Source organism: Ursus maritimus, unplaced genomic scaffold, assembly GCF_017311325.1.
Source record: "Ursus maritimus isolate PB19 unplaced genomic scaffold, ASM1731132v1 scaffold_10, whole genome shotgun sequence".
In the NCBI taxonomy this organism is placed as follows: Eukaryota; Metazoa; Chordata; class Mammalia; order Carnivora; family Ursidae; genus Ursus; species Ursus maritimus.
The window spans coordinates 23,542,161-23,560,279 of NW_024423344.1; the positions used below are offsets into that span (position 1 = coordinate 23,542,161).

General features: G+C 41.9%; 1 protein-coding gene across 2 annotated transcripts; it reads right to left on the reverse strand.

Moving 5' to 3' along the window:
- Positions 1-555: 555 nt before the first annotated feature.
- Positions 556-10,065, reverse strand: NUDT15 (nudix hydrolase 15). Of its 2 annotated transcripts, none has more exons than XM_008706850.2 (3): positions 9,528-10,065; positions 5,812-6,008; positions 556-798 (listed from the first exon to the last, which is right to left on the reverse strand). In XM_008706850.2, exons 1-3 carry the CDS (start codon positions 9,683-9,685, stop codon positions 638-640), a joined length of 516 nt encoding a protein of 171 aa, XP_008705072.1. In that variant the 5' UTR covers positions 9,686-10,065; the 3' UTR covers positions 556-637. The 2 variants fall into 2 exon arrangements, with proteins under 2 accessions (XP_008705072.1, XP_008705073.1); XM_008706851.2 differs by lacking the exon at positions 9,528-10,065 and adding an exon at positions 8,863-9,263.
- Positions 10,066-18,119: the final 8,054 nt, after the last annotated feature.

Sequence of the window (18,119 nt, forward strand, 5' to 3'; positions counted from 1 at the left end):
CTGCCCTAGTCTAATCTTTTCTTACATATAAGGAAGCTGGATCTCACAGAGATTATGTGAGAAATCCAAAATTACATGGCCTGTTAATGACAGGATAATATCTCGGGTGGTTTGTCTCGCTTCTCTTGAGGTAGGTTCTGAATCAGAACCCTGGGAAATATACCCTAATGACCTGTCCTGTTGCTCCAGTCGCAAGGACTGTCACAATACAGTACCAAAACAATTGTTTTAAATAAAACAGAGGAGGAAAATCAACAAACAGGATAAATTCTGCAACAGGCATACTGTGTTAGTATCTGAACTAGGATCTCTATTTGAATGGAAACACTAAGGCAAATTCTATTGCCTTCCACTCCATGCAAGCTGGTAATGACAAACTGCACAGTAAATATCACAGAAAAATACAGAAAGCAGAATTACCACAATATCACTATTTATCACAGTGAGTCTGCAGTGCAATCCATGACATAATGCCAGAAAATTTTCCCCAAGTACTGGCTGAGAGGGTGGTGGGTACATTAAAAGACAGCAAATAAACCGACAATCATAGGGAACTTTTTAGATAAAATGGAATTGTTCTGAAATGTAGATATTTTTCATTCTCTAACAGGGCCTTATTTTGTCTTCTTAAAATAAGTCAGGTTATTTTCTTCTTCCCCCATGGATGATGTCCTTTGTATCCCACCAGATGATCAAAATCTTCTTTAAATGGATTGTAGCCTTGTTCCTTTAAACAACGCAGTGCCCAGAAAAGCTGGTCCAGTGGAGGAAATTCTTCCCAGGGAACCCACTCCCAGCCTAGAAAAGAAAGACACCAAATCAATTTATTTAGCTGGAAGGAAACAAAGAATATTTATTTTGGCAAGTTAACCTATCCTTAGAAAAAATTTATTCAATTTAAAAATGACATGCTACCAATAGGGATGCTATTCATTAGCTCTGCTGCACCAACGTAATTTGTGTTCAGAATGATCTTAACAGAACGGTGATCATTTAAAACATGTTGTTATTTCAACATGAAGCCAAGTTTATAAGGGCCCCCATTATGGTCAAATCCAGATTTAGGACCATTCAATTTTTCCTTAAATATTTGGCTAAACAAAATGCACAGAACTTTATATACGACAGGTTACGACACTACATTAAAATAAACCAGTTCCCTCACCTATAGAATAAGGTAAATTACAACATTGCTAAGCTATCCTCCATCTTTTTAAAAGGTAATGGAAGCTAAGCTGTGAAGAGAATGAAAGGTATTCTCTGTGCTGTGGTATACTTTAGAGAGAAAGACAGTATGGATGGGACCGATTTTTTAAAAAATCCGTTGAAAGAGGAAAGATTTAACAGTGTCTATTAGTTGTGAAATACATGAAATTCTAGAAAACCATTCTAGGCAACAGTATTTTCTTTGATGATTGATTTTTTATTATTATTTTTTTATTTGAGAGAGAGAGCATGAGCGGGAGGGGCAGAGAGAGAGGAGAGAGAGAGGGAGAGAGAGTCTGAAGCAGACTCCCAACGATGAGTGGAGAGCCCGAGGGGGAACTCCATCTCAAGACCCGGAGATCACGACCTGAGCCGAAACCAAGAGTCGGTGGCTCAGCTGACTGCACCACCCATATGTCCCTTCTCTGATGATTTCAATGTAAATAACACGAGGGGCGCCTGGGTGGCTGGGCTGAGCAACCGACTCTTGGTTGATCTCAGGGTGGTGATCTCAGGGTTGTGAGATCAAGCCCCCAGAATGGGCTCTGTGAGCTCACCATGGAGTGTCTTCGAGATTCTTCCCCCTCCTTCTCCCTCCCACTCTGCTGCTCTGCCGGCTCGCACGCGAGTGCTCTCTCTCTCTCTCAAATACATAAAAAAATTAAATCTTCAGATGTAAATAACATGAAGCCCAGATGCTCTGACAGGTGAATATATAAATATTATAGTATTAAGATGTACACTCCATGTTCAAGCTACTTTTGCTCGTGACCACATGCATGTACTTCTGTTTAAGCGCAGTTACTTCCACTAAGCATTTCTCTGCCTATAAAATACAGGGATGTACTTTCACTCTGAGAAGGCAGGGCACAGAGAACCCAAGAAGTTAGGACAAGTTCAGGAAGGAGTGATGAGCAGCTGTGACCACAGACTAAAAGAAAGAGGGAAGGAAGGAAGGAAGGAAAGCGAGAGGGGGAGAGGGAGAGGGAGAGAGAGAGAGGGAGAGAGAGAGGTGTCACCCAACAAGATGCTGCAAGATGCTGAATTAACAGAGGCTCAAGAGAGCTGTCTGTAAAGTTTATCCTGTCTTCCAGAACAAGAAGCATCTGGCTGGGCCTCCTGATTATAATTGGATGGCTGGAGGAAAGATCCTCTAACTAGGAACCTAAAGTGGGCGATCCAGGTCCAGGATCTGATGAACATGGGAGAGACACTGCATGTTTACACGGCAAATAAAACCACCAGCACCGGTCCACCGCACCTTGGTTGTGCTGCAGCCGGTTATCAGCACGGGCTCTCGACGGGGAGAAAAGTGAGAATAATTCCCGCTGTATTGTTACTAAGGGCTAGAGCGGAATCTGGTCAAATCTGACTTGGTGCTAGTAACCTTGGGCCTTATAAAATCACACTGTTTGATTTGATTTCAGATGACTAGCATGTGAGAGGGTCAACTGAATGAAGGGAGACGAACAGTTATATAAATGAATAAAAAAAATCACAAAGCATGTAAAAAAAGGACTCAAAACCACCATATTCTAGGAGGAGAAAAACAATACATACAATAGTATAGTAAAAAAACCCTAATAAAGAACTTCATAAAGTAGACTAGCCTTTTAGAAGTTGTTCAAAGTAGGCCAGTCTAGGTACTGTATTTGAAAACCTCATTCCCTCGTTCCCTTCTTCCTTCAACATAATCTGAACAACAAACTCTGAACAGAAGCCAAGCAAAGGTGAATGAGCCCAAATTCTGCTCTTTATGTATTCACAGTTCAGTAAAGGAGAAACATTAAGTGTGATTTGAAGCTGAACGCTTGCACTGAACCTGAGATGCCTTCTAAACGGCAGGGGAAGATAACTAGAAATAGGGGCCGACCAGCACTCTGCACCAGGGGGCGGGCTGCGCAAATCCCTGCAAATCCCTGCAGAGATGGGGTGGGCAGGGGGCCGGAGAGACACTGGCTGGTGACCGGTCAGAGCTGGTGGGACAGTCAGTCGCCCCCGTGTTTCCTCCTCAGCCCTTCTCTACAAATGAATGCTTTCTATGTCTGCTTCTTAGGAAGGACACTGAGTATGCAAAACCGAACTGTTTCATCATTTTGTCTCATCTTGTCTCAGGTTTTTTTTTTTTTTTTTTTGCCTGTAGCAGAGATAAAAATAAGGAAATGGTCATTTCTTCCAAGTTTAGGGTTCTGCTTTTAGATGACAATAATCTGTGCTTATTACCTGAATAAATGAAGCCTCAAACTAATTTTTAAAAATTCAGTTATATGAAATGTATTTTGCTTCGTAAAGAAAAAAAAGTAAACTGAGTCCTACAAAAAGTGTTCAAGTGTAAATATGCACATTTACACTTCAATCTAATGTTGAAAAGCTGAGTAATCAAGTCCCTCCCACAGCTTCAGGATATTAAGACTACTGAGTTTTGTTCCCACTGTTATTTTCCTGGACTCACCTCTCTCCTAGTCCTCAGTTTATCCAGGATATTAGGATGTGAGAGAGAGCAGAACTTGTAGAAAGCTCTCCCCAGGAACCTGGTACATTTCTCACCTACCTCTCCTACTTTCCCTTCTTATGGCATGAAAGATTTTAGTTGTACCCTAGGCCAACTGAAGGCCTCTGGATACTTTCTGGGTGTTTCTGTGTGTTACTATGATATAAGAAATATATATCTGGACTTCCTCCCTGTTTCCTGGCACCGAGTTCCTGACACCTTTGTAATTTCCTACGTGATAGGGAGGAGAGGAACAACTTTGTTATCCATAATGAACCCCTTTCAACCATAGCTGAGTTTATGCTAATAAGCTGATGGGTCACTGGAGGTCCCTAGATAGCTTCAGGATGGGGGCTGGTGACCAGAAAGACTTCCCACCACCCACATCCCACCTGAGGTGAGAGGAGAGGAGCTGGAGATTGAGTTAATCACCGGCAGACAATGATTTCATCAGTTGTAGCAATAATAATATGCAGTAGTCCCATTACATAGGAGCCTCCATGAAAACCCTACACAGGGAATTCAGAGAGCTTCCCAGGTGGTGAACACATCAAGGTGCCAGGAGGGTGTCGTGCTCCCTGAGAGTATGGACGCTCTGCCTCCCTCCCCCACTTACATGGCCCAGAGCCTCTCTTCCACTTGGTTGTTCCTGAGTCCTTTCCTTTATCATAAACTGGTCATGTAAGGCAAGTGTTTTCCTGCGTTCTGCAGGCCATTCTAGCAATTACTGAACCTGATGAGGAGATTGTGGGAAGCCCGATTTATAGCCAGGCAGTCATAAATCCAGGAGGCTAGGACTTGTGACTGGCATTTGAAGTGGGGGCAGTCTTGAGGGACTGAGCTCCTTAACTTTTGGGATCTGATACTAACTCCAGACATTGTAAGAATTCAACTGAATGGTAAGACACCCAACTGATGTCTGCAGGATTATTTGGTGTGAGGAGAAAAGCCACACATTTGGTGTCAGAGGGTAGTGAGTAAAAACAGCTCAGACTTCGCTAGCTCACTTTACATGATTTCAATAGTTATCTGTTTTAGGGGGGGAAAAATCGTATATGATTCAACAGGCCTTTGGATGGAACATGCCCGTCTGTTCATTCAATCAATTCAATCTGCAAACTACTTCAGTGATGATTTATTCATTCTGGAAACAGCACTTCCTCCAGGCCACTGCATATATGCCCCCTCCTCAGAGCCCTCCCTGACCACCCTATCTGATGCAGCACCCATGTGCCACTATCCTTCCATGATTTTAAAATACCTGCCCATTTTTTGCCTTCCCCTCGCCCCCCAATAAAATGTCAAGTCTGAGAGGGCAGAGACTGTGTTCTGCCCACACTGCTTCTTTAGTTTCTAGAACAGTAACGGGCACACAGTACTCAGGAACTATTTAATGAATGAAAAGACTCTTCCATATGAGAGAATAAATAACATGTTTACAGGGGAGGTTCAGGACACAAGGCCACTTGGATCAGGTTTCATACGGCAAACAATATATGTGATAAGTTAGATATTTTACTCTTTGTCATAGAGTTTTACGAAATTTGAAGAAAGGTGATACATGCAAAGCCCTTAAGACAATGCTTAGCACGCAGTAAATAATATCAGTTGTTTATAGCTCGCAGAGCACTCCACTCAACACCGAGGGTAACTGTTTTGTCCGGTTAGTCCGTCTCTATACAAGGACATTAATACCTTTCTACACATGAGAACACAGAATGGCACCGTCAATGTTTTGCTTAAAATGTCTGAAGCAAAATCAAACATTAACAATGAAACTAAGATCTACTAAATACTTAGCATGTTCACTTGGTTCTTCATGCGTATTAACTCATTTTATCCTTACAACAACCCATCTGAGGTGGTTACTCTTATCACAGAGGAGAAAAGCGGCCCAGAGACTTTAATAACTTGCCCAAGGTTACAAGCCTCTAAGTGGAAAAACCAGGACGCAAGTCAAGTCGTAATGGCTCGGAGCAGTTCTCTTTCCTGCCGTGTCCTTACGTCTCCAGGATTTAAGTATATTTACATTTCTGTACGAAGAGACCACGAACTGCAACACTCCGATGATAGGCCTCTCTAGGAAGATGCATGATTACATATAATTCTCCTACCTTCATTTTTTTCAGGCTCTGTGTTCTTTGGTTCTGGGTTATGAGTCACATCCACCTCTCCTTTCATTAGTATGGTCACATAATGGTAATTTTCTTTCTCAACAAAGGAATTTGTAACTGAGGCAAAGCGAACATTTTTCAGGTGAAGAGCTGTTTCTTCCCAGGTTTCCCTTTGGGCACATTCTTCCCATGTTTCACTGGAAAACAGAAGCACACCACTGAATTCAGTTCTGTTTATGTAATTTATGTTTTTGCCATGAAATTCTTAGCTAGGAATTTCTAGCGTAAAGCAGAAAGAACTGTAATTGGCTCATCCTTTAAAAGAGTCAATCAACAACCTTGCCTTTGACATTCTCTTCATCTGAAGTATAAGATATCCAAAGTTATCTGAAGACCAAAAGGACTTCATATTGAGGGAAAAAAAAAAAAAAGACCATTTAGCCAATTCAGTACTACTTCACATGGCTGGAAGCCGTAGGCAATCAGGAGGCAGTTTAGTATACCAGTTAAGAGCACAGGCTGGGATGCCTGGGTGGCTCAGTCGGTTAAGCATCTGTCTTGGGCTTGGGTCATGATCCCATGAACCTGGGATCCAGTCCCGCATCATTGGGCTCCTTGCTCGGTGGGGAGCCTGCTTCCCCCTCTGCCTGCAGCTCCCCTGCTTGTGCTCTCTCTCTGTCTCTGTCTCCCGCTGACAAATAAATAAAATCTTTAAAAAAGGAAAAAAAGAGCACAGGCTTTGGAGGCAGCTAGACCTAGGGTTGATTTCAAAGTCCATTACTTTCTACCTTGGACAAATAAAGAGATAATGCCACTCTTCTCACTGGGTTGTTATAAGTGTGTCAAGAAGCAGATGATGTCTTTTCCTGCAGTTGCAGAATTTTTGATTAAGCCTCAAAATTGAGGGCAATAGGCACAAAGCACCTCTAATTTCTAAAGAAATTATGGCAAAAGAGCCAACAGATGGCATCTGTACCCAAAGGTTTCCAAAGCCTGGAGTAGTCTTTTGATCTTCACCCCACCCAGTCTACATAATAAGAAAGATAGGAGATTTTTGGGAGGGAGGAAAGTTAAGGATTTTCAAGCACAGTAGCAATGTTTCCCTTCCTCCTGATGAGGGGACAACTCTGCCCCAAGGCCATGTGAGAGGTGCTCCAAGGAAACTGGTCACAGAGATTGGGTGGGACTTCCAAGGAGATACTGGTGGGTTACTCCCCCGTTAAAGACATACGGAGCTGTGGAAACTCACAGGCTGTGCATCAGAGTGAGGCGGTAGAAAGGTAAGAGTTCTTGGGTAAGTCTAAAACGTGTCCCTTGGGGTTTGGGGTTGCATGTGAATACAGAGGCTGAGGCTTATTCTCACCTTGAGAATCTAGAAAGCAGGAGACTGGCTAGAGAAGCCCACGATGAATGGGCAAGGAAAAAGGGCGACACTGAAGGCATTATTTTCTGTTGTGAATTTCCTCTGGGCCCAAGAGATGCTACAAGAGACTACTGGGGACTGCAGCAGAAAGAAAATGCAAGATAGTGAGCTAAGCAAGAGCTAAATCGGTCACCTATGTCAGAGAACTGTACTATATAGATATCCTTATAGGACTTCCAAACAACCAACAAATATACACTGAGAAAAAGAGAACACCTGTAAATACTCTATCCAGAGGGTACCCATGGGTGGATCACAGCAGCACTAGTCATGTAAAAAGTCTGGCCCCTTCCCTCCGTCCCTCCCCAACATCCTGGTGTAGGAAGGAAACCAGAAACAGTGAGAAGAGGAGGAGGTCCACCTCCTGTCTCCTTTTCCCCACTACAGGGGAAATGCTTGGAAGTGGATCATAATGTGATTTATTTTTATAATCAAGTGACAGGAAAAGAATAGGATTTGCAGGAAATGTCTTGGAGCAACAGAGAAGGGAAAGACAAATCATGTTTAAAGACAACAGAAGGAGAAAATAAAGCCATTTCCTATTTGTTTCCCATCAAAGTTAGCCCAGTCAGTGTACCAGTCATATAAAGATAAGTGAAAGCATACCTATGAAGAGCTTAGCATAATATCTAGCACTTAGTAAAAAGCTCATTGAAGCTCAATTTTGGTTATTATCATTGGATATCCGAGTAAAGATTCCAATGCTTTATTGTGTTACTATTAAGCTATCTTTAGCCATTGCTCCGGTAATCACGCATTCTAACTAGTGCTTTAGTTTGTGACCTAATGCCTACCAACATCTGACAAAGTACAATATAGTGTGTCTGAAACTTTATTAGTTATTAACTGATGGCTTATGTTAATTATCTAAAAATGATAAACTTACTGATGCTCTCTAAAATCCTGAAGACCATTTAAAAAATTCCATGTGCTAAAAGATCATAAGAATTCCATGTTTCATAAAAGACAAAGTCTGATTACAAAGGAAACTAGGATCAAGCCTCTACTTCTAACTAGCACTTTATAACAAATAAGTGGATTAGAAGAATATAGTCAGAATGTATGAAATTCTCCAAATGGCCCAAATTCTTCAACATAGCTTGGAAAGAAAGGGAAAGGGGGGGGGGATTATTGTTGGATATGGAGACTTAAGAAATTTATCAGTCCCAAAGTACATGTAACATGTACTCTTCCTTTGATCTCGATTGATACAAAACAATAAAAACATTTTCAAGACAATTGGGGAAAACGTACAGACTGAGTATCACAGGTTATTAAAAAATTATCTTAAGGTGTGAAAACGGTATTTTGTTAAGGTGGGAAAACGTGTTCACGTTTCTTTAAAAGCCTATTAGAGATACATACTGAACTATTTAGGGGTGGTATAATAAATGTCTGAGTTTTCCTTTGGAAGAGTCTAGAACACAAGGGATGTGTGTGTCTGTTGAGAGGGAGCAATAAAGAAACAAGAAAGGGCCGATAACATATGAGGATTCACCACCTATTTACTCTACTTTTATGTATGTTTGGAACTTTTACACTAACGGAAAAACAAGTGCTGGCTCTGAACGCTTTAGATGCTGTTTATCCGCTGTTGACTTTAACTCCATTCTCACTTCAGAACCCACCTTTCAGCACCAATCCTGGCTTTCAGCACCCTTGGGTAGACCTGATCCTTAACTGCCCAACTTCCTTTGTTGGTCTGATCCATCATCAAACCACAGAATGCGGAAGCAGACAGGGACATTAAAGAGTGCTTTGTTTCAACTTCCCCATTGTACAGACGAAGACACTGAGGCCCACAGAGTTCGACTGGCCCGTCTGCTTGGTCAGGGTGCAACTAAACCTGCTCGGGCAGGAAACAGATCCTCATGCGAGGAAGTTTAAAGCACAGCCCAAACGTGCAAACGTCCTCACTGGCAAAACTGGACTGCTCAGTTTAGAAAGACCCACTTTCCGTCCCTTACGTGCAAGCACTAGAAAAACACACCCCGCACACCAGCCCGCAGCCGTGACCAAGCGGACGCCCGGGGAAGAGGACTGCGCTGGTAGGACTCACTCCCCAGCCAGCTCTTACCCTCCTTCCCCAGCTCGGTGCCCCCGCCTAGCGTGCACCTGGGGTGGGCGGCGTGCATCCGCCCGAGGGGGCGAGCGGGCGAGCGGGCGAGCGCGCGAGGGGACGCAGCGGCAGCGCGCACGCAGGGACGCACGGACGCACGGACGCACGCAAGGAGCCCGCTCACCCTTCCCCTGCACATTGGCCTTTCCCTGAGTGACCCCTGTGGCTGCTCACCCGAACTCCAAATGGCCCCCAGGAAATTGAAAAGTGCCGCCTCCAAGCGGCCCTTTCCTCTTGCCCAGGAGGACGCAACGGGGATGCCGGCTGCTAGTCACCGCTACTGCTACGCCGATTCCAGGACGCCTCGGGTGAGGCTCCGGGTGGGTCGTCATAGCGCGGAGGACGCGGCGGAGGCCAGGGGAAGTGACGTTTGCCCCGCCCCCTGGGCCGCCACCGATTTCTCCCTGAACCTGTGCTGGCGCTGAAGTTGAGTCCAGGGGCGTTCCTTTGTATTCTGTCTCTGCTTCACACGTGGTCTCCGCTGATGATGCTAGTGATTCCTCCCTAAAGATTGCCTGTCAAGGCTTTGTTTTAAGTAATGCCACTTACTGTTGCACTTTCAACATTTACTATCCATATCTGATATGGAAGACAAGGCAAAAGAAAAATTAAATTTCCTTACTACTTACAGGCGATTGACAAGTCCTTGAAACAGGCAGTGTGGTGACAGTCTTCTAGAAACTCAGCTTCTTCTATGTTAATATTTTGCTAAGGGCAAGAGGCTGTCTTAGCCTGAGGATCTCCCCCCGCCCCCCCAGGATCCTGTGAGTCTTCTTTAACATACAAAAATTCCTTTGGAAATTTCCTTTATCTCTAGCCCCCAAGATCTATGTTGGCAATCATCCCCTAAGGATATGGCCCACTGATAGACTTCTGAAGGGTCTCATGACTGAATTTTTACTAAACAGTAATAAGTGACCTTTCCCTAACAAGAGCCCGCTCAGGATCCTGGACCTTGTTTCCAAAATACCTTGGAGGCTTCTGCTGTCCCTAACCTCTTCCCAATTTGAAAATATATAATCAGTCACTGATCACAACCTCACAACCGCAGTGCAGCTCTTTCTGCCCACAGGTCCTGTGGCTTTAATAAAACCACCGAAGAGGTCTCAAGAATTCTTTCTTAACCATTTGCTCTGAACCCCTACAATTTCCACATCAATATCTACTCTTAGATTCCTCCAAACCATGCATTACCAGCCATCTGCTTTTACAAATCTCTGTGCCTTGCACATCCTATTTCTTTTTTTGTTCGGATGTGCTTCTCCGCCACGGTAAATTCGTTCTAGCTACGGCTCAAGTCAGTATGGCACCAGGGCAAGGACAAATGGTACGGAAACAATGTGGTATAAATAATTGAGAGTATTACCACAACATGGAAAAACATGAAGGACAATCAATAAAGTGTGCTGGGAGGAGCTAGTTATTTGGGAGGAAAGAGAGAGCCTGTTCCAGTTGTTCGCACACTAGGCATCGACCAAAAAAAAAAAAAAAAAATCCCAGCTGAATCAGAGCTGTAATGGAAATGAACTAAAAATGAACAAATGCCTGGTCTCTGGATCGGGAGGATTTACCTTTTTTCCTTAATATAAATTAGGTTTTACTTCTAACAAAGTAATGTGCATGTAATTTAAAAACTCAAATGGTAGGAAAACAAGTAAGGATGAATAGGGATGACTACCCACTACTCCTCCTTTCATTCACTTTTAGCTCCTTGAACTATTATTCCTAATATTTGCCTACTTATTTTAAAGTAATATGTTTATTCTTCATGTTCTGGTAAATGACTAAACATTTGTACGGCATCTTTCCTTCTGCCCACAAATACATCCTTTAATATGTTATGCACCACAAAGATACTCTAATATTTTCCCAAATAAAAATTAGCAACATATAGAAAGGATAATATATCATGAGTGAATGGAGTTATTCCCAGAAATACAAGGTAGGCTTAATATTTGAAGAATCAATCCATGTAATTTACTATATTAAAAGAGAGAAAGAGGAAACACAGATAATCATCTTTTTTTTTTTAAGATTTTATTTATTTGAAAGGGAGGGAGAGAAAGAGCAAGAGAGCGAGCAAGAGCACAAGAGCATGCGGAGGGAGAGGCAGACTCCCCACTGAGCAGGGAGCCCAATGTGGGGCTTGATCCCAGGATGCTGGGTTCATAACCTGAGCCAAAGGCAGCTGCTTAACCAACTGAGCCACCCAGGTGCCCTAACACATGTAATCATCTTAATGGAGAAAAAAACTTGAGAAAATTCAGTACTTATTGATGCTTTTAAAAAGAGTTAAGCAAACTAGAAATAAAAGGGAATTTTAACAACCTGATATAGGGCATTTACCAAGATTTAGAACTAACATCATATTTAATGGTTGTTAGGCTGAGTCATGCCCCCCCCATTCGTATGTTGAAGTCCTAACCCCCAATACCTCAGAATATAACTGTATTTAGGGAATAGGGCCTTTAAAGAGGTAATTAAGTTAAAATGAGGTCATTAGGGTGAATCCTAATCCAATATAACCAATGTCTTTAAAGAAGAGGAGATTAAGGCAAATGCAGACAGAGGAAAATCCATGTAAAAACATAGGGAGAAGACAGACATCTGCAAGCTGAGAGAGGCCCCAGAAATAGCCAACCCCAGTGATACTTTGATCTTAGATTTCTAGATTCCAGAAATGTGTGGAAATAAAGGTTATTTAAGCCAGTTAGTCTGTGGTACTCCCTTATGGCAGCCCTAGCAGACCAATACAATGGTGAAAGACTAAGATTTGAGAGAAGCAAGGATATCATTTTCAGTCATCACATTGCTGGAGGTTCTAGTAAGTGCAACCAATAGAATCAAGAAATATCAGTAAAAGATAGTTACATTGGAAAGGAAGACGTAACTGTCTTTATTCACAGATAATCCTAAGGAATCCACAAAAAAGCCACTAAAACAAATGAGTTTAGCAAGTTCATAGGATTCAAGGTCAATATACAAAATCAATTATATTTCCATATACAGATAGTCCCCAACTTACAATGGTCCTATTTACCGTTTTTTGACTTTATGATAGTGTGAAAGCAGTACACATCCAGTAGAAATCATAATTTGAATTTTGAATTTTTATGTTTTCCCAGGGTAGCGATATGCAATGTGGTACTCCCTTATCGTGCTGGCCAGCAGCAGTGAGATACAGCTCCCAGTAGTATACAACCATTCTGCTTTTCACTTCCAGTACAGTATTCAATAAATTACATGAGATCTTCAATGCTTTATTATAAAATAAGTAATAGCAGATAATATTTCATAAATTCAGAAACTGAATTTAAAAAACATCATCATGGAAAATATAAAATATTAAGGGATACATTTAGCAAAAGATATGCAATACTGTACACTGAAAACTATTAGAAGTTACTGAGGGAAATTAAATAAAAGGAGAGAAATACCATGATTATGGATCAGAAGACTACATTTTTTTTTAAGATTTATTTATTTATTTATTTATTTATTTGATAGAGAGAGACAGCCAGCGAGAGAGGGAACACAAGCAGGGGGAGTGGGAGAGGAAGAAGCAGGCTCCTAGTGGAGGAGCCTGATGTGGGGCTCGATCCTGGAATGCCAGGATCATGCCCTGAGCCAAAGGCAGACGCTTAACGACTGCGCCACCCAGGCGCCCCCAGAAGACAACATTTTTTTTTTTTTAAGATTTTATTTATTTATTTATTTGACAGAGATAGAGACAGCCAGCGAGAGAGGGAACACAAGCAGGGGGAGTGGGACAGGAAGAGCAGGCTCCCAGCAGAGGAGCCTGATGTGGGGCTTGATCCCATAACGCTGGGATCACGCCCTGAGCCGAAGGCAGGCGCTTAACCGCTGTGCCACCCAGGCGCCCCAAGACTACATATTTTTAAACTGTCAAATCTCTTCAAATTGATTTATATGGATTCAATGATATCCCACCCAAAATGCCAGAAGGCTTTTATTTTTCCCCAGTAGAAATTGACGGACTGATTTAAAAATTTACATAGAAATGCAAAGGAATAGAATAATCAAAACAATTTTTTAAAAAGGAAAAACTTGGAGGATTCCTACTATCTGATTTCAAGACCCAGGATAATGCTATACTAATCAAGAGAGTGTGGTATTTATTTATTTATTTATTTATTTATTTATTTATTTATTTATTTTAGGGAGCTAGAGCAAGCCGAGTGGGGAGGGGCAGGGAGAGAAGGAGATAAAGACTCCTAAGCAGGGTTCACACCCAGCATGGAGCCGGATGTGGGGCTTCATCCCAAGACCCTGAGATCATGACCTGAGCCAAAACCAAGAATCATATACCTAACGAACTGAGCCACCCAGGCATCTGGAGAGTGTGGTATTTATTAAAGTATAGACACATAAATCAATGGAACAGAATGGAGAAGTCAGAAATAAACCTCTTTTAACAGATGGTGCTAGAACAGCAAAAACAAAAGATCATTTATACTTGGTGCCACATAAAACAGTTCATTCAAAATGGACTGTTCCTAAATAAAAACACCTAAAAGTATAAATTTTCTAGAAGAAAATATAAGAGAATAGCTTTGTGATCTGGGTTAGGCATAGATTTCCTAGATAGGACACCAAAGGCATGATCTGTTAAAAACAATTGATAATTTGGGCTTCATCAAAACTTAAAACTTACTCTCTTTGAGAGACAGCATCTGGGGATGGTGTTGTACGGATGGATTGTATTTCACCCCTCCCCAAATTTATATGTTGAAGTCCTCTTCCCAAATATATTTGATTGTGGGGACTTTGGGAGGTAATTAGACTTAGATGAGGTCATAAAGGTGGGATCCTCATGATGGGATTAGTGCCTTTACAAGAGACCAGAGAGCTTGACCTCTCTTTCCCCAAATGTGAGGACATAAGAAGAAGGTGACGATCTGCACACCAGAAAGAAGGCTCTCACAAGGAATGGAATTTGCTGGCACCTTGATCTTGGACTGCCCAGCCTCCAGAACCATGAGAAACAAATGTCTGTTGTTCAAGCCACCTGCTCTGTGGTATTTTATTATAGAAGCCTGAGCTAACTAAGATATCAACTGTTTTTCAAAATGAAGACAAGCTAAAGACTTGGGAGAAAAATGTGCAAGCACATTTCTGATAAAGGACTTGGATATAGAATACGTAAGGAACCCTCAAAACCCAACAATAAAGCTAACAACCCAATAAATAAATGGGCAAAATTACTGAACTGAGATTTCACCAGAAAGAGATATGGGTGTCAAGTAAACACATGCAAATAGGTTCAACATGATGAGTCATAAAAATTTAAACTACATTGAGGTACCTGTATCCATCTATTAGAATGAATACGATTTTTTTCTTTTTAACCCCAGACTGGTAATACCAAATGCTGGAAGTCCAGCCAGAACTCTCACACATTGTTGGTGGGAATGCAAAATGGTACAGCCACTTTGGAAAGCAATTCACTGTTTTGTATGATGTTAAGCATAGGTTTATCATACAACTCAGCAATCCCATTCTTAGATATTTACCCAAAAGAAATGAAAACTTAGGTCATTCATGACCTGTATGCAAATATTTTAGTGGCTTTATTCATAATAATCAAAAACTGTAAATAACTCAAACGGTCTTCAACTGGCGAAGGGATAAATCAGCTGTAGTAACGTTCGTACAGTGTAATAAATTCGGACAATAGAAAACTACTCGGCAATATAAAGGCACAAACTTCTGATACATTTAACACGGATAAACTTACATTATACTAAGTGAAAGAAATCAGATATAAAAAGCTTCTATGTGTATGATTCCATTTCTATGACATTCTGGAACAGGTAAAACTATAGACATAGCAAAAAGGTCAGCTTTGCCTGGGGCTGAGCGTGTGAGGAGGCTGACTAACAGGGCATGAGAAATGTGGGCGAAGGAACTGTTCCATATCTTGATTGGGGCAGTGATAACATGACTACGTGTTTGTCAAAACTCAGAACTGTACACTAAAATGGATGAATTTTACTACATCTATATTATACCTCAATAATCTGACTTTAAAAAAAGCCAAAAAAGAAAAATGCAGTGTGGAGTCGCGGAAAGAAAAAGTTGAGTTGGCAATTCAGCATGGAGAGCTTCGAGGCAGCGCAGAGCTAAAATGCCCTATTTTACCAACGTTCAAAGTTGTCATTCTTGTGTGCGGAGTTCTTTTCTGGAGATTACGATGTTTCCTGGGAGCTAGCTTAGGCTGAAGCCTCAGCTGAGGCGGGGGAGGGGGGAGTTTGGTGGGAGGGATATGTTCAAGGTCACAGGCATCCTGTTAAGGAGAGTAGGCTACTCCTAACACAGAGCTGCAAGCCAGGAAGTCAGACTAAAGGGAGTGGTGGGTGGGGACAGCCTGTGACATTCAGGAGTCACATTTGGTAGCCAGTTTAAAGTTTTCCTTTTTTGGGTTTATAATTCCATTTTACTATCCTGAAGCCTTCAATAAAGTCTGGTTACATGTTACAGCCTGGTCTTACCTATGCTTTGAAGAGTTGTGTAAAGATGTGAAAAAAGAATAGCATCAGGCCAGAGAAGGACTGAGGCCAGAAGACTGTCTTTGATCTCAGCATCCCAGGGACTTGGAGCAGTGACTGACGTGTAAGTGCCCTATAGATGAGTACTTGTGAACAGAAGCTTCTCTCCTCATTATTGAAGTGGAGAACAAAGGCAAAAGAAAAAAAAAATTAAACTTCCTTATAACTTACAGCCCAATGACAAGTATTTGGGACAAGCAGTGTGACCTTCCTCCAGGAACTCAACTGCCTCAATGTTAATACTTCGCTAAAGGCAAAAGGCAAGCTGAGCTTGACATTAGCCTGACCTCCAGGATCCTGTAAGTTTACTTTAACAGACTAAGATCCCTTTGGAAACTCCCTTTATCTCTACCCATTTCCCCCACTGCAAGATATATGCAAGCAATCCTCCTCCAACCATATGGCCCACCAATAAACATCTGAAGAGTCTCATGACTATGGTTCTACAGGACAGTAGTAAATGACCTTTTCCTAACAGCAGCTGGCCTCTCAAGGTCCTGGATACCTTTCTTCCAAATTCCTTAGAGACTTACGCCATCCCTAACCCTCTCCTAACTTGAAAGTATGTAATCAATCACTTACAACCTCAGGGCAGCTCTTACTGCCCACGGGTTCTGTCTCTGTGCTTTAATAAAACCACCCCTTTTGCACCAAAGACATCTCAAGAAATCCTTCTTGACCATTTGCTCCCAAACCCCAACGTTTCACATTAACTATCAGTGTAACAAAATAGTTTCAGTGTATTTAAGCAAACTAGAAAACAATTTTTTCCTGAAATATTTATGCATATGTAAAAAGGTGGCATGATTCACACGAAATACAAATAGTTATGAAGGGAAAAAGACACCAAGTCGATGTTTATGAATCATACAAGAGAAGAGTAAATCAACCCACTTAGTCGTCACTCTATTCTAGAGAATCCACATATCACAATTCCCTTCTGCAGGGTTCCCAACTAGCTGAACAAGGTATAACAGTAGTTACTGAAGCATTAGACCCTAACAGAGCTTCGTAATTGTCACATCTCCTTCCTAGTTTATCCAGATTCTCAGCCAATAGATAGGGTAGCGAGGCACGAGGGCCCCTCCCCTCCCCAATTCCTGGACTTTATTGGGAGAGCACTGTTCTCCTCCCAGCCTGTCCTGTGTTTGATATTCAAAGCTGTATATAACTCATGCACTCACCTTATGGTTTTACATAGCACGGTACTGAATGCATTAAGGCAGAATTTAAATTTAACAAATTTAACTCACATCACAACTCAGATGCACAAAAATAATGACTCTCTTTCTCTTCCTTCCTTCCTCCCTCCCTTCCTTCCATCCTTCCTTTCATTTTTTCTCCCCAAATTCTTTGTCACTAGTTGGCATATGGGTCTGTAGAGAATTCATTAAATATTCAATCTGGTTCAAAACAGTCCAGTCTAATAATTTAGTCAGTCCCCTTAAATCACATTCAGTCTGTCTGGGTTTAAACAGCTGGCCTCTTAGTCACCTTTCTGCTCCTTATTTTTACTTAAGACATCCAGATGTATGAAGTTGAGTATGTGGCTTGTGACTTATTGTAACACTTTTGGAAGACAGTTTCCTTGAATCCGTGTGGACTTACCATGAGCCCAGGGATCAGGCAGGTAAGAAATCTGGAGTCCTCACATAACAACCAAGGTGGCCAAAAGCCCCCCTCTGAATATACCGTGTTCCCAAGTGTGTTCTGGTTCAGCAGGATCTTCAAGGCAACCTCCTCTCACAGCCTCAAAATGGAAGTGTGACAAGACTGGGGCAGGACAAGTCTTCTGCCTTCAACATTGCTCCCAGTGGAGCAGTGATGCCAAGTTCGTTTCATATTTTCATATATAGGAGAAATATGACTATTTTTGTACATCTGAAGTTGAATTCTATTATTAACCTTATTACATCAAGTTCCAGAAAATTAACCTCTGGTAAATCAGGATCTATCTCCCTTCCTCCTCCTTAGATCCAGGAGGTAAGTGCAGTGACAGATGAGCAGGGGAGAGCTAGTCTTTGGTATTGTTAGATAACTAAGCTGACATTTATTGTCACATCCCTCTTCTCATATGCTCTGCGTCATTGTTCCTTACAGGTCTGTCCTTCCATGTTTCCACCTGCTGTCTCTCCATGCTTGGCTACACAGCTGTCAAGGGTTCTGGAAGCCCTTGCAGGCTTCCCCAGCTTTGGTG